Raw genomic sequence first — 27,652 nt, 5'->3', positions numbered from 1 at the left:
AATGCTTATTAGGGGGACCTTTAAGGAGACATGTTGTTTAACCCTTTCCAGGCTGAACCTTCTTTATGTATAAGTTTACAGCCCCCATTTTCCTGTCTCTGCTATAATTTGCATATAATTAGCATACACAGCAATATATTTCCATTTTTGGCTCCTCTATTCATTAGTAACTATAAATGACTTTATAATTAGGATATCATCAGCATATGCAGATGTGTCTGACGTGTTTTCCGCGATGTTTCCTCCATGTTTGCTGGTGTTGTTAGGACACAGTGGAGGGAGGGCTCACGTTACAGACATTTACCACAGAAACCATTTCCCCGCCTACAACTACCGCCAAAAAAAACCAAAAAATCCGACCCTCGCACGAACGACGCGCCCGTCCCCTCAATAAACGCATTTTTCTCATCCGCCATTAATTACTACACACGGAGAAAATAACGAATAAATTGATAATCGCTGATTTTGTGGCGGCGGCGGCGGCGGGCGGAGAAGTCTCCCTTCAGCAGTAGTGGCAGCAGCCGCCCCTGTGTCGTCGCCATGTGTAAGATGGCCGCCGTGCAGGAGGAGGAGGCGGCGGAGGAGAGCTGAGCTCACGGCGGGAGCAGGTAATAGAGAGGATGAGCGCTGAGGACGGAGGCCCTGTCACCCCCTCCCCCGGGCCTGGATCCTGCGGCCTGTGTGTGTGCGGTGTGAGACCGCTGTGACCGGGAACAGGCCCGGGCCTTATACTGCGCACAATGACATGATGACGAGACTGGCCTGCTGGATGATATGTACATACATTATACCATGAGAGGACTGCGGCTCCTGTACATACATTATACCATGAGAGGACTGCGGCTCCTGTACATACATTATACTATGAGAGGACTGCGGCTCCTGTACATACATTATACCGTGAGAGGACTGCGGCTCCTGTACATACATTATACCATGAGAGGACTGCGGCTCCTGTACATACATTATACTATGAGAGGACTGCGGCTCCTGTACATACATTATACCATGAGAGGACTGCGGCTCCTGTACATACATTACACCATGAGAGGACTGCGGCTCCTGTACATTATACCATGAGAGGACTGCGGCTCCTGTACATACATTATACCATGAGAGGACTGCGGCTCCTGTACATTATACCATGAGAGGACTGCGGCTCCTGTACATACATTATACCATGAGAGGACTGCGGCTCCTGTACATTATACCATGAGAGGACTGCGGCTCCTGTACATACATTATACTATGAGAGGACTGCGGCTCCTGTACATACATTATACCATGAGAGGACTGCGGCTCCTGTACATTATACCATGAGAGGACTGCGGCTCCTGTACATACATTATACTATGAGAGGACTGCAGCTCCTGTACATACATTATACCATGAGAGGACTGCGGCTCCTGTACATTATACCATGAGAGGACTGCGGCTCCTGTACATACATTATACTATGAGAGGACTGCAGCTCCTGTACATACATTATACCATGAGAGGACTGCGGCTCCTGTACATTATACCATGAGAGGACTGCGGCTCCTGTACATTATACTATGAGAGGACTGCGGCTCCTGTACATACATTATACCATGAGAGGACTGCGGCTCCTGTACATTATACCATGAGAGGACTGCGGCTCCTGTACATACATTATACTATGAGAGGACTGCAGCTCCTGTACATACATTATACCATGAGAGGACTGCGGCTCCTGTACATACATTATACTATGAGAGGACTGCGGCTCCTGTACATACATTATACTATGAGAGGACTGCGGCTCCTGTACATACATTATACCATGAGAGGACTGCGGCTCCTGTACATTATACCATGAGAGGACTGCGGCTCCTGTACATACATTATACCATGAGAGGACTGCGGCTCCTGTACATACATTACACCATGAGAGGACTGCGGCTCCTGTACATACATTACACCATGAGAGGACTGCGGCTCCTGTACATTATACCATGAGAGGACTGCGGCTCCTGTACATTATACCATGAGAGGACTGCGGCTCCTGTACATACATTATACCATGAGAGGACTGCGGCTCCTGTACATTATACCATGAGAGGACTGCGGCTCCTGTACATACATTATACTATGAGAGGACTGCGGCTCCTGTACATACATTATACCATGAGAGGACTGCGGCTCCTGTACATTATACCATGAGAGGACTGCGGCTCCTGTACATACATTATACTATGAGAGGACTGCAGCTCCTGTACATACATTATACCATGAGAGGACTGCGGCTCCTGTACATACATTATACCATGAGAGGACTGCGGCTCCTGTACATACATTATACTATGAGAGGACTGCGGCTCCTGTACATACATTATACTATGAGAGGACTGCCGCTCCCGTACATTATACCATGAGAGGACTGCGGCTACTGTACATACATTATACCATGAGAGGACTGCGGCTCCTGTACATACATTATACCATGAGAGGACTGCGGCTCCTGTACATACATTATACTATGAGAGGACTGCCGCTCCCGTACATTATACCATGAGAGGACTGCAGCTCCTGTACATACATTATACCATGAGAGGACTGCGGCTCCTGTACATACATTATACTATGAGAGGACTGCAGCTCCTGTACATACATTATACCATGAGAGGACTGCCGCTCCCGTACATTATACCATGAGAGGACTGCGGCTCCTGTACATACATTATACCGTGAGAGGACTGCGGCTCCTGTACATACATTATACCATGAGAGGACTGCGGCTCCTGTACATACATTATACTATGAGAGGACTGCGGCTCCTGTACATACATTATACCATGAGAGGACTGCGGCTCCTGTACATACATTATACCATGAGAGGACTGCGGCTCCTGTACATTATACCATGAGAGGACTGCGGCTCCTGTACATACATTATACTATGAGAGGACTGCGGCTCCCGTACATTATACCATGAGAGGACTGCGGCTCCTGTACATACATTATACCGTGAGAGGACTGCGGCTCCTGTACATACATTATACCATGAGAGGACTGCGGCTCCTGTACATACATTATACTATGAGAGGACTGCCGCTCCTGTACATACATTATACCATGAGAGGACTGCCGCTCCTGTACATACATTATACCATGAGAGGACTGCCGCTCCTGTACATACATTATACCATGAGAGGACTGCGGCTCCTGTACATTATACCATGAGAGGACTGCGGCTCCTGTACATTATACCATGAGAGGACTGCGGCTCCTGTACATACATTATACCATGAGAGGACTGCGGCTCCTGTACATTATACCATGAGAGGACTGCGGCTCCTGTACATACGTTATACCATGACATTATACCATTTCCTTTCCGCTGAGGTGTTCCCCCGACGGAAAGCTCAGACAGAACCCCTCAATGGAAAGACAACGCTGATGTGAACAGGCCCTAAATCCGAAACGATTACATTTGTTGCAAATTTTTACTCCCCAATTGAACTGGATAGGAAAAATCTTTAATAAATGTTCAGTGCCGTGCTGTGGATTTAAAATCCGTCTGTAGGTCAATTTACGCGTGTATTTTGAGCAGATTTTTCCGCAGCATGGGAATGAGATTTCTTGAAATTCCATCCACTTTTCGGCTACTGTAAGGGCCTATTCACATCACCGTTCGCTTTCCGTTCCGACCGTGCCCGTAATCACGGCCCGTGACTGCGAGCCCGTAAAAATGTAAAAGTAGGACATGCTCCGTAATTTCCGGCACGGTTCTACGGCACGGACACCTATCTATAGCGGTACGGAAAGGTGTCCGTGGCCAATAGAACCGGGTGGGTCCGTAATTGCTTTTTTTTTTTTTTTTTTAGGCCCCATGCACACGACTGTATTTTCATCCATCCATAAATACTGTCTGTAAAGCCCCATGCACACGAATGCGTTTTTGCGGCCGCAATTCCCCCGAAATTCCACGGGAGAATTGCTGCCCTATTCATTCCTATGGGGCCATGGACACGAACGTGGTTTCCACGGTCCGTGCATGGCCCAGGAGCCCGGACCGCAGAAAGAACGGGCATGTCTTATTATGGGCGTGTTCTGCAGTCCAGGCTCATAGGAAATAATGGCCGCGGCCATGTGCACAGCCCACGATTTGCGGACGGCTCGCGGATGACACTCCATGGCCAGCCGACCCAAAAATCACGGCCGTGCACACGACATGGGGCCTTACGTGGAGCCGTATGTCAAGTGACAGAATCGCTCATGTTCCGCGCGACTGGATGACCACGCCCCCTTTCATAGATTACAAATTTAAAGGGGTTATGTGGGGACCGAAAATTATTAGCGGTGTAGTCCCTGCAGTATGTGATACACTCGCTAATATACATTCCGGCCCCTTCGCGCTGATTCTGAGATTTTCATAGATTTTTATAGCGCTGCCGGGGGACGGGAAGTCTAGTTGCACAGACTTCTTTGATGACGATATGACTCTTCATCATGTGACCAGCCCCGCTGTACTACTGATCCTGCTTGTACATAGAGTACAGCGGGGCTTGTCACATGATGAAAAGTCGTATGGTCATCAAAGAAGGCCGTGCAACTAGACCTCCGGTCCCCCGACAGCGCTATGAAAATCTAAAATCTCAGAATCCGGGCGACTGGGACCGGTATGTATTTTAGCGAGTACTCTCATACTGCGGTGACACTTCTAATAATTTTTGGTCCCCACATAACTCCTTTTAAGAATTTTTGGTCCGTTTGTAATGGACATCCAGTAAATAGAAGTGCAGTTAATCTTCATAGCGGTGGCTTGGTTCTTGAATTATCAGCTACATTGGTTCGGTTATACCACATGATTGCAACACTGACTCTCCGAATCATACTACGTCTTCAGTGTCGACCGAAAGTCAGTCTTCCTATACATTCCTATAAGGGCCAGTTCACACGTTGCGGAAATACTGCTCAGAAATTAACCTGCAGTGCGGAAATTCATCCTGCAGCATGTCAATTGTCTTTACCTAATCGCTGTTTATATGTTGCAGAATTTCCCCATTGAATTCAATGGGGATGTTATTCCCGCATCAAATAGCAGTTGTTCAGTTTTTTGCAGCGGATTCAAAGCGATCCCACCGCAAAGAACGGAACTCCGGAAACAAAACAAAAAATGTAACTTACCTAGGAGTCTGTGTTTCATCCTCCTGGGATGACGCTTTATCCCATGTGACCGCCGCTGCAGCCAATCACAGGCTGTAGCGGTCTCCTGGGATTAGACATCATCCAAGGAGGTCGGCAAGGCCGGCTTTAGTGCTGCAGTTTTTTGCAGCGGACATTCCAGGTGAAACACTGCACCACAGTTTGGTGTGCTTTTTTGCCCGGAATTCCCTGCGGCAGACCGGGCGGATACGCTGCGTGCTATTACGCAGTGTATCTGCACCGAGTGAACTCAGCCTATGGCTAATTTCAGTCCGTGAGACCTGGACCGTATATCGTCCGTATTTCCTGGACCGAACAAACAGTTCAGGGAGCCGGACTCCCAGCACCATAGTTATCTATGATTCTGAGTCCCTGTGAGAATACTGTCCCGTCCCATGTGATGGCATTAATAAGTTAATTTAGCCATTCCTCTATTTCTAAAACCCTTTTCGAAACTGTCAAGGTGCAACAAGTGTCTAAAACAAATAATACATTTGGTGTACGCACAATTTGGGGCAGAATTCTGTGCGTTTTGCTGTGTAAATCTCCCGTGTTCGAGTGAAGTTGTGATTTTTGTTATTTCTTATGCTCCAGTGGTTTGTCTTGGTTTGGCATTTATTCATTTTGTGTCAATCGCTGAATAGTCTGTAGAAATATTGTTATTGGTAGATAAGTGCTGTGGTTTTCCGGGGTTTCTTCACCAGAGAGCGGTGTCTGATTGTTTTTTGGCTCCGTGTATTTTTACATAGTGTAATTGGCAGACATAAGGGCTTGTCCACACGTAACGAAATTGCTGCAGAAAATGTATGCAGAAATTCTGCTGCGGAAAAACCGCACCATATTCTGTGTTTTTTTTACTGCAGAAAATGGTGCGGATTTTGCTGCGTTTTTTTCAATGTTGGGAGAAGGTGACATCTCTTCTAAATAAGCGCAGCAATTCAGTCCACTTTCCGCAGCAGGAATGGACATGCTGCAGTACGAAAACTACGCACCGCAGGTCAATTTCTGGTCGGAATTTTTACGCAGCGTTGTTAAATCTCAACCAATTTGCCGCTACTGTATACTGCTGCGTATTTTCTGTCCGCAACTCCAGACAGAAAATATGCAGTAATTCTGTTACGTGTGGACAAGCACTAAGGCCTTATTCACACGGCCGCGTTTCCCGGACCAAACACAGTTCAGGGAGCCGGGCTATAGTTATGTATGATGCTAGGTGTCCCTGCCTTCCCGCGGGACTACTGTCCCGTACTGAAAACATGTTTCAGTCTGCAGCATAATACAGTAGCAGCAAAGTGGATGAGATTTCACCCATACACTGCGTAAATTCTGTGGAGAGCGGAAAAAACGCTCAAATTGACCTGCAGTGCAATCATTTAATCCGCAGCTTGTCAATTGTATTTGCGTAAACGCTGCTTATTTGTTCTGGGATTTCCCCATTTAACTCAATGGGAAGGTAAATTCCGCAACAAATAGCAGATGTTGCGCAGAATCACAGCCATTTTATCGCAAAAAACCCAAAACCTTATACTTACCCAGAAGTCTGTGTTACTTCCTCCAGGCCGGCATCCTGGGATGACGTTTCACATGGGGTGAAATGTCATCCAAGGGAAGTAGCGCGTCAGGACATCGGAGGGACGCGTCACCATGGTAAGTATAAATTTATTTTTTTTTCTGGGCAGTTTTCCACAGCGGACATGTCGGTCGGGAAAGTGCACCACAATTTGGTGCAGTTTTTCGTCCGGGATTCCCTGAGGCACACAGGGCGTACACGCTTTGTGCTTTTACGCAGCGTATCCGCCCTGTGTGAACAAAGCCATGTACTACCCTTCCCTTTTATAATCCACTCCTTGCTGTGGCTTAAAAAAACTGCACCAAAACTGCATTGTGTGACTAAGGCCTAAGCCGCTGTCCCTAGGACTGCAGCGCAGTTTGTATCTGTCTGACAAATATCTGCTATCTGTGAACATGCTTTAATAGTTCCATATAAGCTGCTGTTCCCCACTATCTGCTACCTCTGGAGAGGCTGACTGCACTGTCATACGGAATTACTAATAGAAAGTCCAGAATATTGTCTACCTCTGCCAACACTTCTTTAGTTCTGCTAATTTTTGGGTAACATTTACTTACATACGGCAGTGATATTAGCAGAACTTTTAGGGTATGTTCACACGCTGAGCCAAAAACAGCTGTTTTCAAGGGAAAACAGCACCTGATTTTCAGATGTTTTTTGAGCAACTCGCGGTTTTCGCCGCCATTTCTGGAGCTGTTTTCAATAGAATCTATGAGAAAGCGGCTCCAAAAACGTCCCAAGAAGTGTCCTGCACTTCTTTTGACGAGGCTGTAATTTTACGGGTCGTCTTTTGACAGCGACGCGTAAAATGACAGCTCGTCGGCACAGAACATCGGCAAACCCATTGAAAGCAATGGGCAGATGTTTGCCGACGTATTGGAGCCGTCTTTTCAGGCGTAATTCGAGGCGTAAAACTCCTCCATTACGCCTGAAAAGAGCTCGTGTGAACACAGCCTAATAGTTTGGTCACACATGACATACATGTTGCAGAATTTCCGACCAAATTGTCTCAACGGAAAATCCACTGCGTTCTCGCAACATAAATTGACTAATTCCGTACAGCAGGTCAACATCCGCAAGTTTTTTTCTGCTGTTATTTGTTCCACAGCCTGTGGACTATACTTTTTTAAATCTCATCCACTTTTCTGCTATTGTTAACGCTACATATTTTGCCGGTTGGAAATGCTGCAGCGTATACGCCATGTCTGGCCTTACCCTTATGTGACTTTTATCGGCTTTCTACCCTAGTTTTAGTGCTACCTTTAGGCTCAGTTCACACTACCTTCAAGATTTCTGCTATTCTGCCATGTTAAAAGAGCAGAAAAACTAAAATCGCGAAGTCAGATCTGTCACACGACGGACATCAATGGCGCCCAACGGAGCCCGTTGGCTTATAATGGGTTCTATCACGGTGTCCGTCAGTTTAGATGGGAAGAGAAGCTCTGTTTGCTAAAGGAACTTCTGAAGGACGCCTACAAAGCCTCTGACGGTGTGTAAACAAAGCCTTAACCCCTTCCCGTCATCCGCTGCTTGTATATGTCTGTATGAAAGTGTGTGTGTGTGTGTATGTGTATATATATATATATATATATATATATATGAGAGAGAGAGAGATAGATCGCACACAAGAAAATGGCGACCGCACACTGAGAACACTAATGCCACCTAAGCCTGTAAATATAAATAAATATGCATTACTGCTAAATCTACTTATAATAGGGAGTTTTTTTAGCGCACATTTTGATCAAATTGTGTGAGCCCACCTGCCACGATAGATATAGATATATATATATATATATATATATATATATATATATATATATATATATATATACACACACACGTGGGGGAGTATGCAACGGAATGAGCCCGCGCCATAAGTATAGCATTTAAAACAGCAGACACTTCAGTGTAACGAGCTGGATCCTGCTCGTTTAACCCCTTGGAGACGCAGCCATTTTTTGTTTTCTCCTCCCCGGCTTCCAAATGCCATAACAATTTTTCTTTCTGTTGACATAGCCGTATAATGGCTTGTTTTTTGCGGGACCAGTTGTACTTTTTCACAGCACCATTTATTGTACCATATAATGTACTGGGAAACTGAGAAAAAAATTCTTTGTGGGGTAGAATTGGCAAAAAAACAGCAATTCCACCTATGTTTTTTAGGTTTCGTGTTTACGGCTTTCATCGAGCGGTAAAAATGATATGTTCACTTTATTTTACGGGTTGATATGATTACAGAGTTACCTAGTTTATATAGGTTGTTTTTTTTGTATGTTTTACTACTTTTATAAAGAAAAAAAACTTTTGTTAAAAATAACATTTATTGTGTTGCCATAACTTTTTTCATAGATTAAGCGGCTTATTTTTTGTAGGGGCGAGTTTTTATTATTACTATTTTGGGTACATAAGGCCTCATGCATACGACCGTAGCCATGTGCACGGCCGTGATTTTCGTGTCGGACAGCCGCACAGTGTCAACCGCCCGCAAATCGCGGTCCGTGCACATAGCCGCGTGCATTCATTTCTATGAGCCTGGACCGCAGAACACGGTCATAATAAGACATGTCTGTTCTTTCTGCGGTCCGGGCTCCTGGGCCATGCACGGACTGTGGAAAACACGGTCGTGTGCATGGGCCCATAGGGATGAATGGGGCCGCAATTCTCCCGAGGATTTTCGTGGGAATTGCGGCCGCAAAAGCACGTTCGTGTGCCTTAGAGTTTTTTTTATCACCTTTTAAAATCCTTTTTTTTGGGGGGGGGGGGGGGGGAGCTACGGTGACCAAAAAACTGCAATTCTAGTGTTTCATTTTTATTACTTTTTTTACGGCGATCACTGTGCAGGTTAAATTATATTTCCCACTTCTACAGTCACAGTGATTCTATTTATGTTAAAAGAAAGTTTTTCTTTGGAGGAAAATGGGTGATTTTATTTTTTGAGCTTTAATTAAAATATATATATAAAACTTGAACGGTCTTTAACTTTTTCATTAGTACCCTAGGGGACTTGGACAAGTAATTATTGGATTGCTTGCACTATGTACTGCAATACTAATATATTGCAGTATATTGTGATTCTGACATGCTTTTATTAATCCCTGTAAAAAGATGGCAGACCTGTGGGGCCTTCATTATCCCTCAGGCTGCCATGACGACCATCGGCACCCCACGATCGCATCACTGTGGGGGGAAAACAACGTCGCAAGGGGCTGCCACTCCCTGTTTCTAGCAGCTTAGAATGCTGTGAGGAAGACAATGAATGGAGCGGCGGTCCAGCATGCGCATTTTACGCTCCTTGCAAAGGCTATGGGAATGACAGAGATGGCAGAGTACAGTGCTCGACTGTTCCCGTCATTCCCATAGACATTAAATTGAAAGGCGGGCGCATGCTTGACCGCCGGGTGCAGTGAGGAGGAGTGTTGGGTTCAGGATCCCCGGAATTTTGAGGCAGATTTTGCTCTGCCTGCACGCCGGTTTTTGTGGTGTACTTCGCCCGCGGCTATTGAGCGCCGCGGGCAAAAACTTAGCGAAATACGCTTTCTCTGCCTCCCATTGATGTCAATGGGAGGTCAGAGACGTAAACGCCCGAAGATAGGACATGTCCCTTCTTTTTCCCACGAGCCGATTTTTCTGCTTGCGGGAAAAAGACAACTCCGCTTCCCATTGAAATCAATGGGAGGCATTTTTGGCGCGGCTTCCGCGTCAAAAAAAACGTGTAAAAAAAACTGTGCGAATTGATCCTTACCTCCACAACCTGGCCAAATAAGTAACATAAAGTATTTAGAATTTTTTTTAAATAAAGTAAAAAACAAAACAAAAACCCTTCTTTCCAGGCGGTGCGGTTTTGCTGGGCGCTTGAAAACCGCACTGAAAAAACACATGCGTTTTTACCGCCGTTTGCAGTTCGCACAGTAACCGTGGTAAAATGCATGCGTTATTTTTCTGAGTTTTTTTTGGCTGCATGACAAAAAGTGCTGTCACGTTGCTCCGTGTGAATATACCCTAATGGAGAAAAAAAACAACAAAAGTTATGACCGTTAGATGTGATCGATAACAGGTGGATCCTGCATGTCAGACACATGCAGGACCCGTTATCGCCAAAGCTGTCTGTCCCACTGACCTGACAGATTCAGGGTTTCAACGCAAGACACCGCTTCTATGTATCTAGAATACATGGAAACTATGTCTCAAAAAGTAAATAATTTTTTTTTTTTTTCAGAAAAACAAATTACAAGGTTGCACGAAACACTATATGTTATACTAATACATAGTTTAAAGAGGCTCTGTCACCAGATTATAAGTGCCCTATCTCCTACATAATCTGATCGGCGCTGTAATGTAGGTAACAGCAGTGTTTTTTTTATTTAGAAAACTATAAATTTTCACCAAGTTATGACCTATTTTAGCTTTATGCTAATGACCTTCCTCATGCCCAACTGGGCGTGTTTTTTATTTTTGACCAAGTGGGCGTTGTGGAGAGAAGTTTATGACGCTGACCAATCAGCGACCAATCAGCGTCATACACTTCTCTCCATTCCTTTACTCAGCACAGAGTGGGCTGTCACTTACACCCACATTAACGTTACTGAAGTGTCTTGAGAGTAAATAGACATCACCTCCAGCCAGGACGCGATGTCTATTAAACACTCCGGACACTTCGGTAACATTAATGTGTGTCACTTACTCGAGATCACGCTTGCTGTCATTATCAATGATAAATTAGAAAGTCTATAAAGTGTCCCTGAAAACCCATATCAACTAAGACTTTCTTACATGCCGTTTTCAATAGATTGTCTTATGAAAATGTTCTTATTATTGTGTTTCTTTATAAAACCACGCACATGGTGAACATGTATTTGCATGCAGCCGTTGTGTTCTTGTAGTGTTGCTTTCTGCTTCTTCGTTGTTGCAAAATTCCTCAGCAAAGTTTAGTACAATGTGATTTGGGTTTAAAAAAAATTCATAGATTTTTTTTATTCAAGTTATAGCATAAAATCAGCAGCATATTCTAAACTTTCCTATTAGTAGAATGTCCTGTTGAGGAAATGGTGCAGATTTCCACTGAGGATTTTACTCCTTGCAATGAGTAAAATCCTAGGCAACATCTTACCCAAAATCCGTATATAACATATGAGGATTTCGACTTGTATTTTCAGGCTGGTTCAACAGCGTAATATTAATGCGATGTGTAAACCTGGGCACTTCCCTCTACTGTAGTCTTAAGGCCTCATGGACACAACCCAGAATAAAATCCTTTCCATACGGCACTCTATAGCCATGACTAAGGACCTAGTGAAGGTCTGAAACGCGTAGGCTACCGCCTATCCTCCTTTTCTCTCTGTTACTTTGGACTATACCTACCCGTCACTAACTGCTGTCCCGTAGTTGCTGCGATTTTAACCAAGACTAAATAAAACTTGGGAACAGATTCCCGTTTTAATAGAAATTGCACCTTTCAGCGCTGGATCCAATTCCTCTGTTTTTGCTGTGATGAACAGACTGAAGACGGATGTTGTTCGTTTTTGTTTCTCTTTTTTCGAAGCACTCATAGACTTCAATGGGCAAGAGTGATGCGAAAAAAACGGACCTGAATAGGACATGCGGTGGGTGAAAAAACAGATGTGTGAACCGCATTGGTTAGTGTGCTGTCAGTTATTTAAATGGAAAGCACACGGTAGTGAAATATGTTAGTGTGAATAAGGCCTTACGTACTCGCTGGCTATCGCTATGATTGTTAATTGTTTCGGTCATATGACCATAAATTGGTAATGATTGGTATTCCAATAAGAATATTGTCCTCATTGTTTACTTTTTTTCTCTCCTCCCTCCAGACATTCATCATGAACCTAACTTGATACTACAGCATTTCATCATATGCTCACAAGAAATCACCTGTAAGGCACTATTTGGAACATCAGAAGACATTTCCGTCTGGTGTCTCACTGGATACACACTTGAATTTTTTCTTTTTTTTTTTTCTTTTTAAAGTTGCTAACAAGTGCTATAGCACTATGGCAAGTAAACGGAAAACAAAAACTCCTTGCATGGTGCTTGCAAGCGAACATGATCCTGATGTAGGAGTCAACTCTGATGGGGAGGAATGTCCACCTTTGCCTACTGCAGAGGAGCAACCCTTGCCAGAGAACATATCAAGCGAAGACGATGCACTAGAACCCAACGATTCAGACAATCAGCAAAATAAATTAGTAGAAGGTGGTTACGAATGTAAATATTGTTCGTTTCAAACAACTGACTTAAATATGTTTACCTTTCATGTGGATTCTGAGCATCCCAATGTTGTATTAAATTCTTCATATTTTTGCGTGGAGTGTAATTTTCTCACGAAACGGTATGATTCACTTTCTGAGCACAATACGAAATATCATCCCGGAGAGGACAACTTTAAGTTAACTATGGTTAAGCGCAACAACCAGTCAATATTTGAACAAACCGTAAATGATCTGACATTCGACGGGAATTTTGTTCAAGATGAAAACCAGGAGTCAAATTCATCTGCAATATCCATAAGTAAGACCCCGATCATGAAAATCATGAAGGACAAGTCCGAGAAGAAACGAATCAGTGTCCCGCAAAATGCATCCGAAGATGGCACGGAAGAAAATGACTTGATGACCGAGAATGAGCCTAAGCCAAAATCGCAAGAAAACAGAGATTCAAAACCAACCACCGTCGTAACCGAGCCTGTAAAAACCAGCGCTACAGTAGTGACGCGTGGCCAAGAATTGAAGGGTACCGTTCTTACACCGGCTAATGTTCTTCAGCCGGGGCTGGCACAAGTGATTACGACTGTACAGGCGCAGCAAAACATCCTCTCGAAAGTCTTAATACCCATCAATAGCATTCCTACATACAATGCCGCATTAGACAGTAGCCCTCTTTTGCTGAATAACTACAACAAATTTCCATACCCAACAGTTTCCGAGATAAACCTTCTCGCTACTCAAACGAAATGCACGGTAGAGCAAATTAAAATCTGGTTTTCTGCACAACGACTTAAGCATGGTGTCAGCTGGACGCCCGAAGAAGTAGAGGATGCTCGGAGAAAGCAATTTAATGGCACTTTACACGCGGTCCCACAGACAATAACCGTATTCCCAGCTCAGATTTCGTCAGCCAATGGTTTGCCTTCCATTTTACAGACGTGCCAAATAGTTGGCCAGCCTAGCCTTTTACTCACGCAAGTTGGAGGAACGAGCGCAATACCTGTGACCACACCAATAGCGTTGACCGTGGCCGGGGTACCCACTAATGCCCATTTCCAGGCCAGCCAATTTCCACAAACCCATGCGGTGTCTGAGATGAAGAGAGTTGCTGCTATTCCGAGTTCACAGCTTCCGAAGCAGGAGCCGACCATGATAACAGATGTGTTTGGGATGCGTTCAAAGAAGAGTAAAGCTCAGTTGACGGCCCTCAAAATTAGCTATCTGAAGAACCCGTTTCCAAGTAATAGTGAAATCGACCGGTTAATAAGGTTTACAGGGTTGACGAAAGGTGAAATCAAGAAATGGTTTAGCGATACGAGATACAACCAAAGAAATTCCAAAGGGAGCCATGGCATCCATTTCCCAAGTGATCCTAGTGGAACTATAATTATTGATTCTAGCGATGAAATGACGGAGTCCCCCACTCCTCCTGTGGTCGTGACGCCACAGCGTAGGCAAAGCTGCAACTCTTTCCCAGATTTTACCCCACAGAGATTTAAAGAAAAGACCGTGGAACAGTTACAAATTCTGGAGGAAAGCTATCTCCGAAACAGTGTCGCAACAGATGAGGAGTTAAGCAAGTTAAGGGTTCTCTCCAAACTGACGAGACGAGAAATCGACGCTTGGTTCGCCGAAAAAAGGCGATCAAGTGGCGTAAAGGATGAACCTGGAGGTTTTAACGAAGAAGGAATTAAGGAAGAGATGGATATAAAAGGTGAGGGAGCTGTTTCCAGTAGACTGGGGAAAAAGACCCCTGAGCAGCTACACACGCTTAAAAGCCTCTTTGTTCGTACTCAGTGGCCTACAGCGGAGGAGTATGAGAAGCTGTCGGAGGAGACCGGTATTGCAAGAAGCGATCTTGTTGGGTGGTTTGGAGACACCAGGTATGCTGTTAAAAATCATCATTTGAAGTGGTTCTACCAATATCAAGTAAATGGCAGTCTCTCCCCAAATGCCGTTAACGGACAGGGCTTTGTACGAAAGAGAGGACGCGGCAGGCCCAGGGGTAGAGGACGAGGCAGACCCAGAGGTCGCCCGAAAGGATCACGAACAGCAAATAGCTGGGAAAAGGCACCGGCTCCAGTAAAACAAAAGACCGGAAAAGAGGTCCTTAAAGACTACTACTCAATGCGCAAATTTCTCAACGAGGAAGACTTGGATGAATTGGTTGCAAAATCTAAGATGGGTTACGAGCAGGTGAGGGAATGGTTTGCAGAACGCCTTCAAAGAGAGGAAGCTGGTTTGAATCCGTTTGATATTGAGGAGGAAGATGAGGATCTGTTGGATGATCAGGATGAGGAGGAAGAAATTGACACGGATGAGAGTGATACCTGGGAACCACCAAGACATGTTAAACGGAGACTTTCTAAAATGGAAGACAGACATGTGAGTAAAACCCCTGCTACGCCTGTGCCACGTGCAGGCAGCCGGTGTGCACTTTGTGTATTGTGATTTCTTTTTGCTGTGTAGATGATTTTATATTCATGCATTTAAAGGGGTTTTCTAGCCAGTAATAATTGATGGCCTATTCTCGGGATAGGCCATCAATACCTGATGTGTCGGGGTCAGACACCCAGGACCCCCGCCGATCAGCTGTTTTGAAGGGGGTGAAGTTCTCGTACGAGCGCTGCTTCCCCCTTTATTTCTACTTGCTCACTGGGAATTCTCCACACACATTTAGTGGCGATTCACATCTGTGAATCGCCGCTACATCCGTGTCGATGATTCACAGTGAGCAAGACGATAGGATAGGCCATCAATTTTTACTGGCTGGAAAACCCCTTTCATTTTGTTTTCCTAGTGAGGTAGACCTGGGAAATAAAGTGCTTTTACCAGGTCAGGGCCTTGACGGCTTTGCATATGACATGATCTGTGATGAGTGGATTCTTGGTTTGTTAGGCTGTTTTCACATTGTGCAGTTTTTTGCATGCGTTTTATTCATTTATCTTTTATTTTTTGCCATAATTTGATTAGAATGGATCAAAAAGAAAAAAAAGCCTTTTTCACGCACAAATTTTTATGGCAATTTAAAGAGATTATAAGCGCCCTATCTCCTACATAATCTGATCGGCGCTGTAATGTAGGTGACCGCAGTGGTTTTTATTTTGAAAAACGATCATTTTTGAGCAAGTTATGAGCAATTTTAGATTTATGCTAATTAGTTTATTAGTTGACAACTGGGTGTGTTTTTAATTTTAACCAATTGGGCGTTGTGGAGAGAAGTGTATGACACTGACCAATCAGCATCATACACTTCTCATTGTTCCAGCCCATTGTTACAGTGTGATTGTGCAGTGAAAGAAGCTGGAACAATGAGAAGTGTATGATGCTGATTGGTCAGCGTCATACACTTCTCTCCACAACGCCCAATTGGTTAAAATTAAAAACACGCCCAGTTGTCAACTAAGAAACTAATTAGCATAAATCTAAAATTGCTCATAACTTGCTCAAAAATGATCTTTTTTCAAAATAAAAACCACTGTTATCTACATTACTGCGCCAATCAGATTATGTAGGAGATAGGGCACTTATGATGCCGAGACTCTGTCACCAGATTATATGTTTCTAAAACGGTAGCGTTAAAATGTAACGTTGTGTTTTTGTTGCGTTTTTTCATTTAGTGTCATATTGTATATGCGTTTTTTTTATGGTGTTTATGAAGTACTATAGAGAAGTCCATGGGAAAACGCCACTGGCCACAAAATTGCTTCAAAAACGCAGTTGTATGTAGTGCATTTTATATTTTTACTATAGACTTTAAAAGCTGTGTACATGAGTTTTTTTTTTTTTATTTTTTTTTTTTAAATCCTTGTTTTATGTGATTTTTAAGCAGCTATTAAAATATTTTATTTTTGTACTTTTTAAGATACAGCTTCTATGTATCCTGTATACATAGAGACTATTCCATCCAAACCGGATTCCGTCATTTTCAGCTGAACTGGTTTCTCAGGGTCTATTCACACGTTGCTGTTAAAGGTGGAGTTAAAATCGCATCGAAAAACACACCAAATCGGGGTAAAAATGCATGCGTTTTTTTCGGATGTCGTTTTAATCACATTGTGTGAATGAACCCTTAGGGTATGTTCACACGCAAACGCAAAATACGTCTGAAATTACGGAGCTGCTTTCAGGCAAAAACAGCTCCTGAATTTCAGAAGTTTTTGCAAGTACTCGAGCTTTTTGCGGCGTCTTTTACGGACGTAATTGGAGCTGTTCTTCAATGGAGTCAATGAAAAACGGCACCAAAAACGTGCCAAGAAGTGTCCTGCAATTCTTTGACGCGGGCGTCTTTTTACGCGCCCGTCTTTTGACAGCGACGCGTAAAATTACACCTCGTCTGAACAGAACATCGTAAAACCCATTGCAAGCAATGGGAAGATGTTTTCAGACGTAATTCGAGGTGTAAAACGCCTGAATTACGTCTGAAAATAGACCGTGTGAACATACCCTAAGATGTGATAGTTATTAGATGGATCCTGTGTGTCAGACACACGTAGGACCAGCTTTAGGCCTTATTCACACGAGCGTGTCTGTTTTGCGCGCGTAAAAAAAACGCAACATTTTATGTGCGTTGCAGTTCCGTGTGACATCGCTGTACAGTGCACGGCTGCGTTTTTTGCGCGCGTATGTCATGCATTTTTTACGTCGCCAAAAATAACTGAAGGAGGTGTTTTTCTTTTTGTCACTTTTTTTTTTTTTTTAGCAACTGTTGCGTTATTCACGGACCGCACACGGATGACGTCCATGTTTTGTCCGTGATTGTCACGCACCCATTGACTTCAACGGGTGCGTGATGCGCAAAACACGCACAAGTATAGGACATGCAGTGAGTTTCACGCAGCGGACACACCCTGCGTGAAAAACACGGAATATCCCATTGAATTGCATAGGTCTGTGTGAGAACTGTGAATCTATGGCATAGTCACCGCAGGAGCCGTCACAGCCGGGACAGTAGATGCTGCAGCAAAAAAAGGATGAGATAATTTCCTAGAACAAAAAAATATTAGTTCCTATGTGTAGAATTTTTTTCCCGTCCCTTGGTTGAACTGGATGGACATGTCTTGTTTTCAACCGTACGAACTATGTAATGTCCGTTGTTTTAACGCGCGTAACACGGACGTGAAGTACGCTTGTGTGAATGAGGCCTAAAGCTATCATCTCAGCTGAACTGACGGCCGCGGCTTTGACTATAGAGCTTCTATGTATACAAGTTACATAGAAGCTGCAGGCTTTTAATACAAAAAAAAAATGTTACTTTTGAAGTCAATTTAAAAGTTGTTTAAAATCACATAAAACATTGATTGATGGAGCAGGCAGAAGATGCACCAAATATAGTGGCGCACGCTGTTTAATAAATTTGGTGCATGTAGCCTGATTAGCTAGATACTTTCTCCTTTTATATCACCTTTTGTGATTTTTCTTATTAAGCGACAGAACTTTGTCAGATTTTTGGTGTATTCTAAGCCCCACTCAAAAAAAAAAAAAAAAAAGGGATCTAGAGAGGTGCAAATATCTGTTCTAAAATGAAATGCGCCAAATTGTTGCACATTTTTCGGCACAGGCTGTTTCAGCATTTTATCTTTTCAATTTGTCTATGCAGGGGATTTGAACCTCTGTGTCAGAAAAATGGAGCTCCGACCGCTATAAACAAGTGTTAATAAGTTAATCGGTGCATCATTTTTAAACCTATTTTAGATGAATAAAATAACAAAGTGCAATGGTATTAACAGGCGTACCTTCATCTCAAGCTGGCCCTATACATATGATTGTGATTGTTTTATCTACCGTACTAAAAATGATTGACTTTGATAAAAAAATAAAAAAAAAAGTTCTGACATCTGCTCCACTGGTGGGAACGCTTATAGTTTCGCTACCAAACTTCTCATTTGTTATTGGGACAATGTACATGAATAGTATTTCCCATGGCGCTTTTTTTTTTTTTACGCATCCCAACGATTCTGATCGCAAAAATAAAAATCGTGACACTGATTTTATTGTGGGGACATCATTACGTCTATGGCCTGTATTAGTTCTTAATAGCAGTTACAGGTTTGTCCAGCAGGTGTCGCCCTCTCCTTTCCCATGTCCTCTGCACAGAATATGTAGGAAATGACTTTGTGAACGGTCCACACCGGCTCATATAGACCAATCCAGAAAACGTGCACTGTAACCTATAATGATTGTGTATATACGTGTCCTCTCTCATTGCAGCGCCATTTCATTATAGATTTGGATGGTTTATTGCAAATAATCAAATGTTATTTAGACTAGCGCTTTATACGCAAGTCTAAGGCGAAATTCACACGAATGTGTGCGGTTTGCGCGTGTTGCAGTTCCGTGTGGCATCAGTGTTTGGTGCGTGGCTGCGTGTTTTTTGCTCGTATGGCCTCGTTGTGACACGTGGTTTTAATATTTAGAAACATAAACGAAGGAGGTGGTTTTATTTCCTTCATTTCGTCAACAACTGTAGCGCGAATCACGCGCGGCACACGGAAGTGCATCCGTGTGCCGTGCGCGATTTTCATGCACCCATTGACTTCAATGGGTGCGTGATACGCGAAAAACGCTCAAGTATAGGACATGTCGTGAGTTTTACGCAGCGGACATACGCTGCGTGAAAAACACAATGTCTGAACGGCGAGGCGCGTGATTTTCACTCGCGTATCACGGACGTAAAATACGCCCGTGTAAATAAGGCCTAAAACCAGTTTGGAGTAAAGTGCGCCACATTTGTAAAAGGTACGAGCGTTTTATTACATTTATTGCATTTTGGTTTGTCTTCGAGTCATAAACTCATAGCAGGCGTAGATTTGCACTACAATTTGCACCGTATACAGTGCTATGTGACGCTGTATGATGTCTCCATATGGCTTTGCATTCTCCACTAGAAGAGTATGTGTATAATACGAAGGACGGAGGAACACATTTCTTTTTTTACTCACTGATGCCGTGTTCTGGTTCTGTACAGTGCGGATCCGTAATACAGCTGTAAGTTGATTAAACCCATTCGTGACCACCTATACGCCTTTTCTCGGCAGCCTAGTCTAAGTCCTGTGCGGGCTGGAGCAAGTGCTTGGCTGTCTCACAGCCAGGCACCTGCTCGAACCGTCGTGTTCAAAGTTAATGTCAATCGCGACTTTTTAACCCATTAGATGCCGCGGTCGATAGTGACCGCAGGATCTAAGTGGCTTACAGTGGGAGGTGGCTTCCTCTGTCACTCATCAGTGGCCTGCAAATGCGATCGTGGGCTGCCATGGCAGCCAGGGGTCTAACGAAGGCCCCCATTCCTGCCATGGCTGGATGCCTATTAGACTACCTGTCGGTTTTAGGGTACGGCCACACAGAGCGGCCCTGACACGGTCGCAACGTGACCAACAACCGCGCTGGCACTATGTAGGTGCGACTGACAAATACCTCGTTAAGAGGCATTCTGGTGACATGATCACTGCCGCTCCATTCATGCTCTATGGGAGCGCCGGAGATAGCCGAGTGCAGTGTTCAGCTTTTTCCGGCGACGCCATAGAGAATCATGTATGAATTCATGGCCGCACGATTTTGCAGATAAAGGGATGGTTTACCCGCATTAACATGCAGCCACTAACAGGCTGTTTGACAGCTGCACCCAACATGATGCCGGCGCGGTTGTTAGCCACGTTGTGACCGTGTCAGGGCCGCACCGTGTGGCCTTACACTGGCAAGCAATAATGCTTTGGTATACTAAGTATACCAAAACATTCTATAAGTGGCCAAAGGATCGCAAAGTGAAATTCCATAGTGGGACTAAATAATGGCGTAAATTTAGGAAGCATGAAACAATGGCAGAATTGCTGTAGGCCCTCCCCCCCCAGAAAAAAAAAAAGTTAATAAGAAAAATTCTGTATCCCAAAAGGATACTATTTGAAAAAAATTGTCTGGCCACTAAGGGGTTAATTCTTCATCGAATAGACTTGTCCAAAATCCTCATTTTAATCTGGAGTCTTCCTGTACCATAAGCATGTTCCATGTAATGATCCACAGTGAGATGTTTCTGGTAATTTTCCGGGTGTAACTGGTACATCTTGGATTTTCTTGTAGCCGCGAGATACTTGCGCAGCATTTGGACGCGGAACGTTCTTTACTCTCTACCAGTAATTAGGATTATACTTCTCCCAGCCTCGTGTACATTCATATAAAACCGCCAATACCTTTTTGAACTTTTATGAAGCAGAAGTTGAGGAATCCCAGTCCAGAGATCACTGAGGGTTGCAGGGAAGATTCCCACAGGACTTCTGGGCCAGCGATGCTAGAGATTGTTGAGGGCTTCGACTTACCGGCATTGATTACGATCCTCAGTAGTTCTTATTACCAGGTAGAATGACGGAGGGTTGACTCTTCACCTACCCTTTTACCTGTGTATAAAATGTCCTCTTTAGACAGTGGAGACCATCTGTAGCTCGGCAGCACTGTATGAACAATTTGTAAAAAAAAATTTGTCATGAAATTTTTTAGCTCTTACGACGTATCGTTCTTTTTGTATCCTGTTTGGTATTTGGCGTGTAACCGTTATTTCCATTGGGAGAGAAAGGATCAGACCAGTAAAAATCCAACCTGTCTGATCTGTTTCCACCTATTGGAAACCTCGGGAGATCGGTGTGCGGTTTCTAAGGCCCTATGCACACGACCGTAAAAAAAAACTCCGTAATTGCGGACTGCAATACGGTCCTCCACAATTACGGACCCGCACGGTTTTATTGGCTGCGGACACCTTTCCGTACTGCTACGGATAGGTGTCCGTGCCATAGAACCGTGCCAGGAATTATGGAGCATTTCCCACTTTTCGTTTTTTACGTGCCGTGCTCCCATACTTTGTATGGGAATGCAGCCGTCAGTGGTGGGCCGTGTGCATGAGGCCTAAAACCAGCATGAAGTGGTGACGGGCCCAGTGATTTAACCCCTTAAGGACAGGCCATTTTTTGCGCTCTCTCTGTCTCGCGCTCTCTCTGTCTCGCGCTCTCTCTGTCTCGCGCTCTCTCTGTCTCGCGCTCTCTCTGTCTCGCGCTCTCTCTGTCTCGCGCTCTCTCTGTCTCGCGCTCTCTCTGTCTCGCGCTCTCTCTGTATGAAGCGGGGCGAGCTGTAGTTCTTTATTTGTGGGGGTGAGGGGAACTGATTCCTCCATGGTTTTTTGGGTTTCGTATTTACAGCTTTCACCGTGCGGTAAAAAAGCTTAAAGTGCAGCTAACCATTTGACTAACTTCTGACATGTCATAGTGACATGTCAGAAGTTTAGATTGGTGGGGGTCCGAGCACTGAGACCCCCACCGATCGCTAGAACGAAGCAGCTGAAGCGATCAAGTGAGCGCTCAGCCGCTTCGTGTCTGTTCGGCTTTTTCCGGAAAGTTGATATATCAGAGTACGGGCTCATAGACTTTCTATTGAGTCCGTACACGATACATTTATTTCCGGAAAAAGCCGACCAGACACGAGCGCTCCAGCTGCTTCGTTCCAGTGATTGTTGGGGGATCTGAGTGCTCAGACTCCCACCAATCCAAACTTCTGACATGTCAGAAGTTTTTCAAACGTTTAGCTACACTTTAACTTTATTCCGTAGGTCAATACGATTACGGCGATACCAAATTTATACGGATTATTTTTTATTACTCTTACAAAGAAAAAATGTAGTTATAAAAAAAATTTGTCACCATATTCGGTCGATACCTTTTTTAAATTATTATTATATTTTTTTTTTTGGTACATGCGACTAGTTGATCACTTTTTATAAAATAAGGTGATCAAAAAACAGCAATTCAGTTGTTGTTTGTTTTGTGTGATTTTGTTTTTGTTTTTTCTTTTTAAGTTGTTGACCCTTTAGGTTAAGGCCGGAATTACACCAGCGTGTGCGTTTTGCGCACATAAAAAACGCGGCGTTTTACGTGCGCAAAAGGCACTTAACAGCTCCGTGTGTCATGATCATATGGTGCAGCCGCCGTCATTATGACACTCCGTTTGGATGTTTGTAAACAGAAGCACGTGGTGCTTTTCTGTTTACATTCATTCTTTTACTGCTGTAGCGCGAATCACGCGCGTCCCACGGAAGTGATTCCGTGCGGCATGCGTGATTTTCACGCACCCATTGACTTCAATGGGTGCGTGATGCGCAAACAACGCACAAATATAGGACATGTCATGAGTTTTATGCAGCGGACTCACGCTGCGCAAAAATCACGGACTGTCTGCACTGCCCCATAGACTAACATTGGTCCGTGCGAGGCGCGTGAAAATCACTCGCGTTGCACGGACGTATATCACGTTCGTCTGAATAAGCCCTAAATGTTATAAAATAATAGTTTGGAATTTTATAGACGCGGTGATACCAATTAGTTTGTTCTTTTTACATTTTTTACATTATTTTAGAGGAAAAATTGGAAAGGTGTTGGTGTTTTTTTTTTTTTTAAACTTTTCTTACTTTTTATTTTTGGAACACAAACTTATTTAACCGTACATTTTTTTTATATTAGTCCCCCTAGGACTAATGTATTGAGCTATATTGGAACTTTTACCGTCTCCTATTAAGCCCTGCCAGAGCAGAAAGATGGCAACCATCTGCACGCCGCGATCACGGTGCCAGAGAAATATGGGCTGTCAGAGAGGGGGGGGCTACCCCCTGTCCATCTTAGAGCTTAGATTCTGCAGTCTCTATCAGCATATAAGTAGTGGAACAGCCAGGGTCAGAGTTATCTCTGATCTGGCTATCAGTGTGGGCTGTCCGCTCTAATACCTAGCTGATACCCACCCTATACTTCTCTCCCTGCACCATGACGTACATCGAGGGATTAGACCCCATGCACACAACCGTGCCCGTAATTACAGTCCTTGATAACGGGGCACGGCCGGCCGCGGACAGCCACCCGCATTTGTGGGCCGTGCTCCCAAACAAAAGTATGGGCGCACGATCCGTAAAAAGCAAAAAATAGGACATGTCTATCTTTTGCGGAGCCTTTCTACGGCACGGACACCTTCCTGTAAGCATACAGGTGTCTGTCAGCCATGGAAATAAATGGGTCCGTAATTAGGTACGAAATGTACGGCCGTGTGCACGGCCGTGATTTTCGGGTCGGCAGGCTGCGGACTGTCAGCCGCGAGCCGCCCGCAAATCGTAGGACATGCACATGGTTTTCAATGAGCCCGGACCGCAGAAGATGTCCGTAATAGGACATGCCCGTTCTTTCTGCGGTGCGGGTTCCCAGGCCGTGCAAAGACCGCAAAAACTACGGTCGTGTGCATGGCCCCATAGAAAAGAATGGGGCCGCAATTCTCCCGTGGATTTTCGGGGGAATTGCGGCCGCAAAAACACGTTCGTGTGAATGTGGCCTAAGTCTGTGACTTTTATGTGTAAATATGCTTTAGTTTGGCTGAAATTACATTTGTATCTCAGGCAGCACGCTGTGAGCCAGAGACCGGCCTATTCATGAGCTGCGGGCTCCCCATGCTGACTGCTTTCTCCCTGTACACAATGAAGGATCTTGCGGGAGTTTTGAATAAATGAAGAATTCATAGTTGGGCTGTCCTCATAAACGTGTTGTCTGTAGATCCTGTCAGACACTATAGATTTCTCGGGCAGGGTGAGTGTCGTTGAGCACGTTTAGCGCCCATGGCATGGAAAGTTGACCTGGAGAGCTTTTCAACATCTTTTATTAATGTCATTGCAAGTTTCACCTCTTGGTGTTAGTATAGTGGACGCTGCAGTGGTAATAGTCTGCGGGATAAAGAGACCGTGCAACAATCTTCTGCATCAGTCGGTGGTTGTGGTGTCGATCCTGGAGGAATCTGACATAAACTGCTGCAATTACTGATGGTTTGTATTCCACTTGTCTAGAATTGCAAAATGTCAGCTATTCAGGACGGGGAAGCAGAGCTACTAACCAGGCTGCAGTGCATGTACCGATTGTTATAACTGTGGTGATGGTAGATCGCATCTCGCTCTAAAGAAATGACTTGCAAGTCAAGTAAGGGTATGTGCACACACACTAATTACGTCCGTAATTGACGGACGTATTTCGGCCGCAAGTCCCGGACCGAACACAGTGCAGGGAGCCGGGCTCCTAGCATCATACTTATGTACGATGCTAGGAGTCCCTGGCTCGCTGCAGGACAACTGTCCCGTACTGTAATCGTGTTTTCAGTACGGGACAGTAGTTCCACGGAGAGGCAGGGACTCCTAGCATCGTACATAAGTATGATGCTAGGAGCCCGGCTCCCTGCACTGTGTTCGGTCCGGGACTTGCGGCCGAAATACGTCCGTCAATTACGGACGTAATTAGTGTGTGTGCACATACCCTAAAGGTCATGTGTTCCTGTAAATTTTTTGTTCACATCTGACCGATCTTGCTTGAGTAAAAACAAAATTACATTCTCACAGAGCACGGCGGCATGAATTATGAGGCACTCCGCAGAAAACGGACGTGTTTAGATATGTACAAACTCTGGAAGCCAAGCTCACTGGCACGCAGGCCTATTTACCACTTCTACCAACAAGGCACGCCAGGCTCCCCCCCCCTCCCCCGTGATGTGTATTGTCTTACCTGGTGCTGTATTTCACGTGGAGCCCCAGGGTCACTTCGTCATTACTCTGACAACACAGACTACAGCTCTATGCAATATACTATACTATACTCTATGCAGGTCTATGAGGCTCACATGGGGGCTCTCCGAGACTTGCATTGAGAAGGGACTTCCTCCCTACAGCAGACGCTGTAGGATACAGGGAATCGGACTGAAGAACACGTGACCCCACGACGGCCCAGAACAGCGGCCCGTGAAATACAGCACCAGGTAAATCAATACACCTCACTAAATTACACTAGATTATAATTACAAACTGAGACCGACCAGCAGGAACCCGGAGTGTTATTATAGATCTCAATTTATAGAGTGACCAACCACTGACCATTCGATCATTGCTCTGTCTGGTCATTTTGAGTTGGACTTATAATCTTTCAAATGGGCCTTAGGCTGGGTTCACACAACCACATTAACGTCCGTAATGGACGGACGTATTTCGGCCGGAAGTCCCGGACCGAACACACTGCAGGGAGCCAGGCTCCTAGCATCATAGTTATGTACGACGCTAGGAGTCCCTGCCTCTCCGTGGAACTACTGCCCGTACTGAAAACATGATTACAGTACGGGACAGTTGTCCTGCAGAGAGGCAGGGACTCCTAGCGTCGTACATAACTATGATGCTAGGAGCCCGGCTCCCTGCAGTGTGTTCGGTCCGGGACTTCCGCCCGAAATACGTCCGTCCATTACGGACGTTAATGTGGTTGTGTGAACCCAGCCTTAAAGGGAAAATGTCAACTATATTTTTACTAATTAAAACTAGAAAACAAAACTTTTTTTTTTTTTTTGCCCGAGTTGCTGTTAACAGCACTTGGAGAGATGCTTTACAGCAGCCACATGGACCATAGGAATCAATAGTCTGGAGATGACCCATTGACGTCTATGAGGTTTTTTTTGGAATTCTCTGTGACGTGTGCAGCGGTCATTGTGCAGGGAGGGGGAGGAGGGGAACTGTGTTTGTCACTTATTGTCAATGGTGGATCCTGTGATCTCTTTTATATAGAGATGCTACCAGTAATTGTAATACTGCATGTGATGATAAAGAGATGACTGCTGAGAAGTGATCTCTACAGAACAGGAAGGGTTAGTCTATTGTGAGGCTCGGTGGCCAGAGGAAGAACTGCAAGAGTTTCTTAAGTGTTTTTAAATCAAGTTTTTATGTTAAACAATCGGTCATTGCCTGATGACGCATTCCCATTAAATGAATGGACCATAAAAAGTTCCACATCTTCAGTATAAAGGCTAGTGTATATCCTACTATCCAGATAAACTGGTCGTGGCCACCTAATCATATCCAGTGGATTAAAGTAAGCCTTTAAAGCTCATGTCCGCCTTTAAAACCATTATTTTTACTTTTTTATGTACCTAAATTGAAAAAGTGTAACTTTTTAATAGTTTTGATTACAATCTCCCTCTGTTTTGTCTACAGCTCCTATGCAGATCTATATGTATCTATGGTTACAGACTACAAACAAACCCTGTGTAGTCTGATCCTGCCGTCATACTACCCCCGACTTTTTAATAATTTACCAAATGTGTGTGAACAAGTAGTAGGAGACAGTAGGGAATGTGCTAATGTTTTATTTTTCGCGGTATTCCTGAAGGTTTTCACCTGACAAGTGTGTATTTTATATAATCACCATTCAATAATCCAGAATATTTGATACTCCAACTATCGGGTCGAATTGATGCCGAATAAAGATTTTTATTTTTTTTTGTATATAGAAACGCAAACCTTGTCTTGTAAATTTGGACATAGTATGTTTTTTATCCTTTTTTAAAAAAAATCTTCTCGTTCTTTCAGGAAGAAAAGTGACTACAGCGGAGACAATAATGGTGTTACGGTGCCCAGTTTACTGTGAAATACATGGAAATCCTCTCTGATAACCACAGAGCGGGGTGGAAGAGCGGTGACCGCTTGCCGGAGCGGAGTCAGCTGGTCTGCATGCTGTGCCAAAGTAGCCACACTGCAGAGAGAGGACTTTACTGTAAATACAGAATAAATGACGTGGGCAGCACAGAACTTGTACAATTGAGAAGATTTTAATACATTTTTACTGACTTGTATTTTTGTTTCTGCTGTTTGTTTGTTTTT

The 27,652-nt window shown here is 44.3% G+C and overlaps 1 protein-coding gene across 2 annotated transcripts; it reads left to right on the top strand.

The window, feature by feature from the left end:
• The first annotated feature begins 273 nt into the window (after positions 1–273).
• On the top strand, positions 274–27,652 carry ZHX1 (zinc fingers and homeoboxes 1). Of its 2 annotated transcripts, none has more exons than XM_075825762.1 (3): positions 274–608; positions 12,571–15,348; positions 27,362–27,652. In XM_075825762.1, exons 2-3 carry the CDS (start codon positions 12,751–12,753, stop codon positions 27,371–27,373), a joined length of 2,610 nt encoding a protein of 869 aa, XP_075681877.1. In that variant the 5' UTR covers positions 274–608; positions 12,571–12,750; the 3' UTR covers positions 27,374–27,652. The 2 variants fall into 2 exon arrangements, with proteins under 2 accessions (XP_075681877.1, XP_075681878.1); XM_075825763.1 differs by lacking the exon at positions 274–608 and adding an exon at positions 12,251–12,342.

The sequence above is a fragment of the Rhinoderma darwinii genome, chromosome 5 (assembly GCF_050947455.1).
Source record: "Rhinoderma darwinii isolate aRhiDar2 chromosome 5, aRhiDar2.hap1, whole genome shotgun sequence".
In the NCBI taxonomy this organism is placed as follows: domain Eukaryota; kingdom Metazoa; phylum Chordata; class Amphibia; order Anura; family Rhinodermatidae; genus Rhinoderma; species Rhinoderma darwinii.
The sequence above is the reverse complement of the archived record's forward strand: the minus strand, read 5'-3'. Positions and strand labels throughout refer to the sequence as shown.

Excerpts from the sequence above, each read along its gene's own strand:
- ZHX1 (XM_075825762.1), top strand. The coding sequence starts at position 12,751 with ATGGCAAGTAAACGGAAAACAAAAACTCCTTGCATGGTGCTTGCAAGC.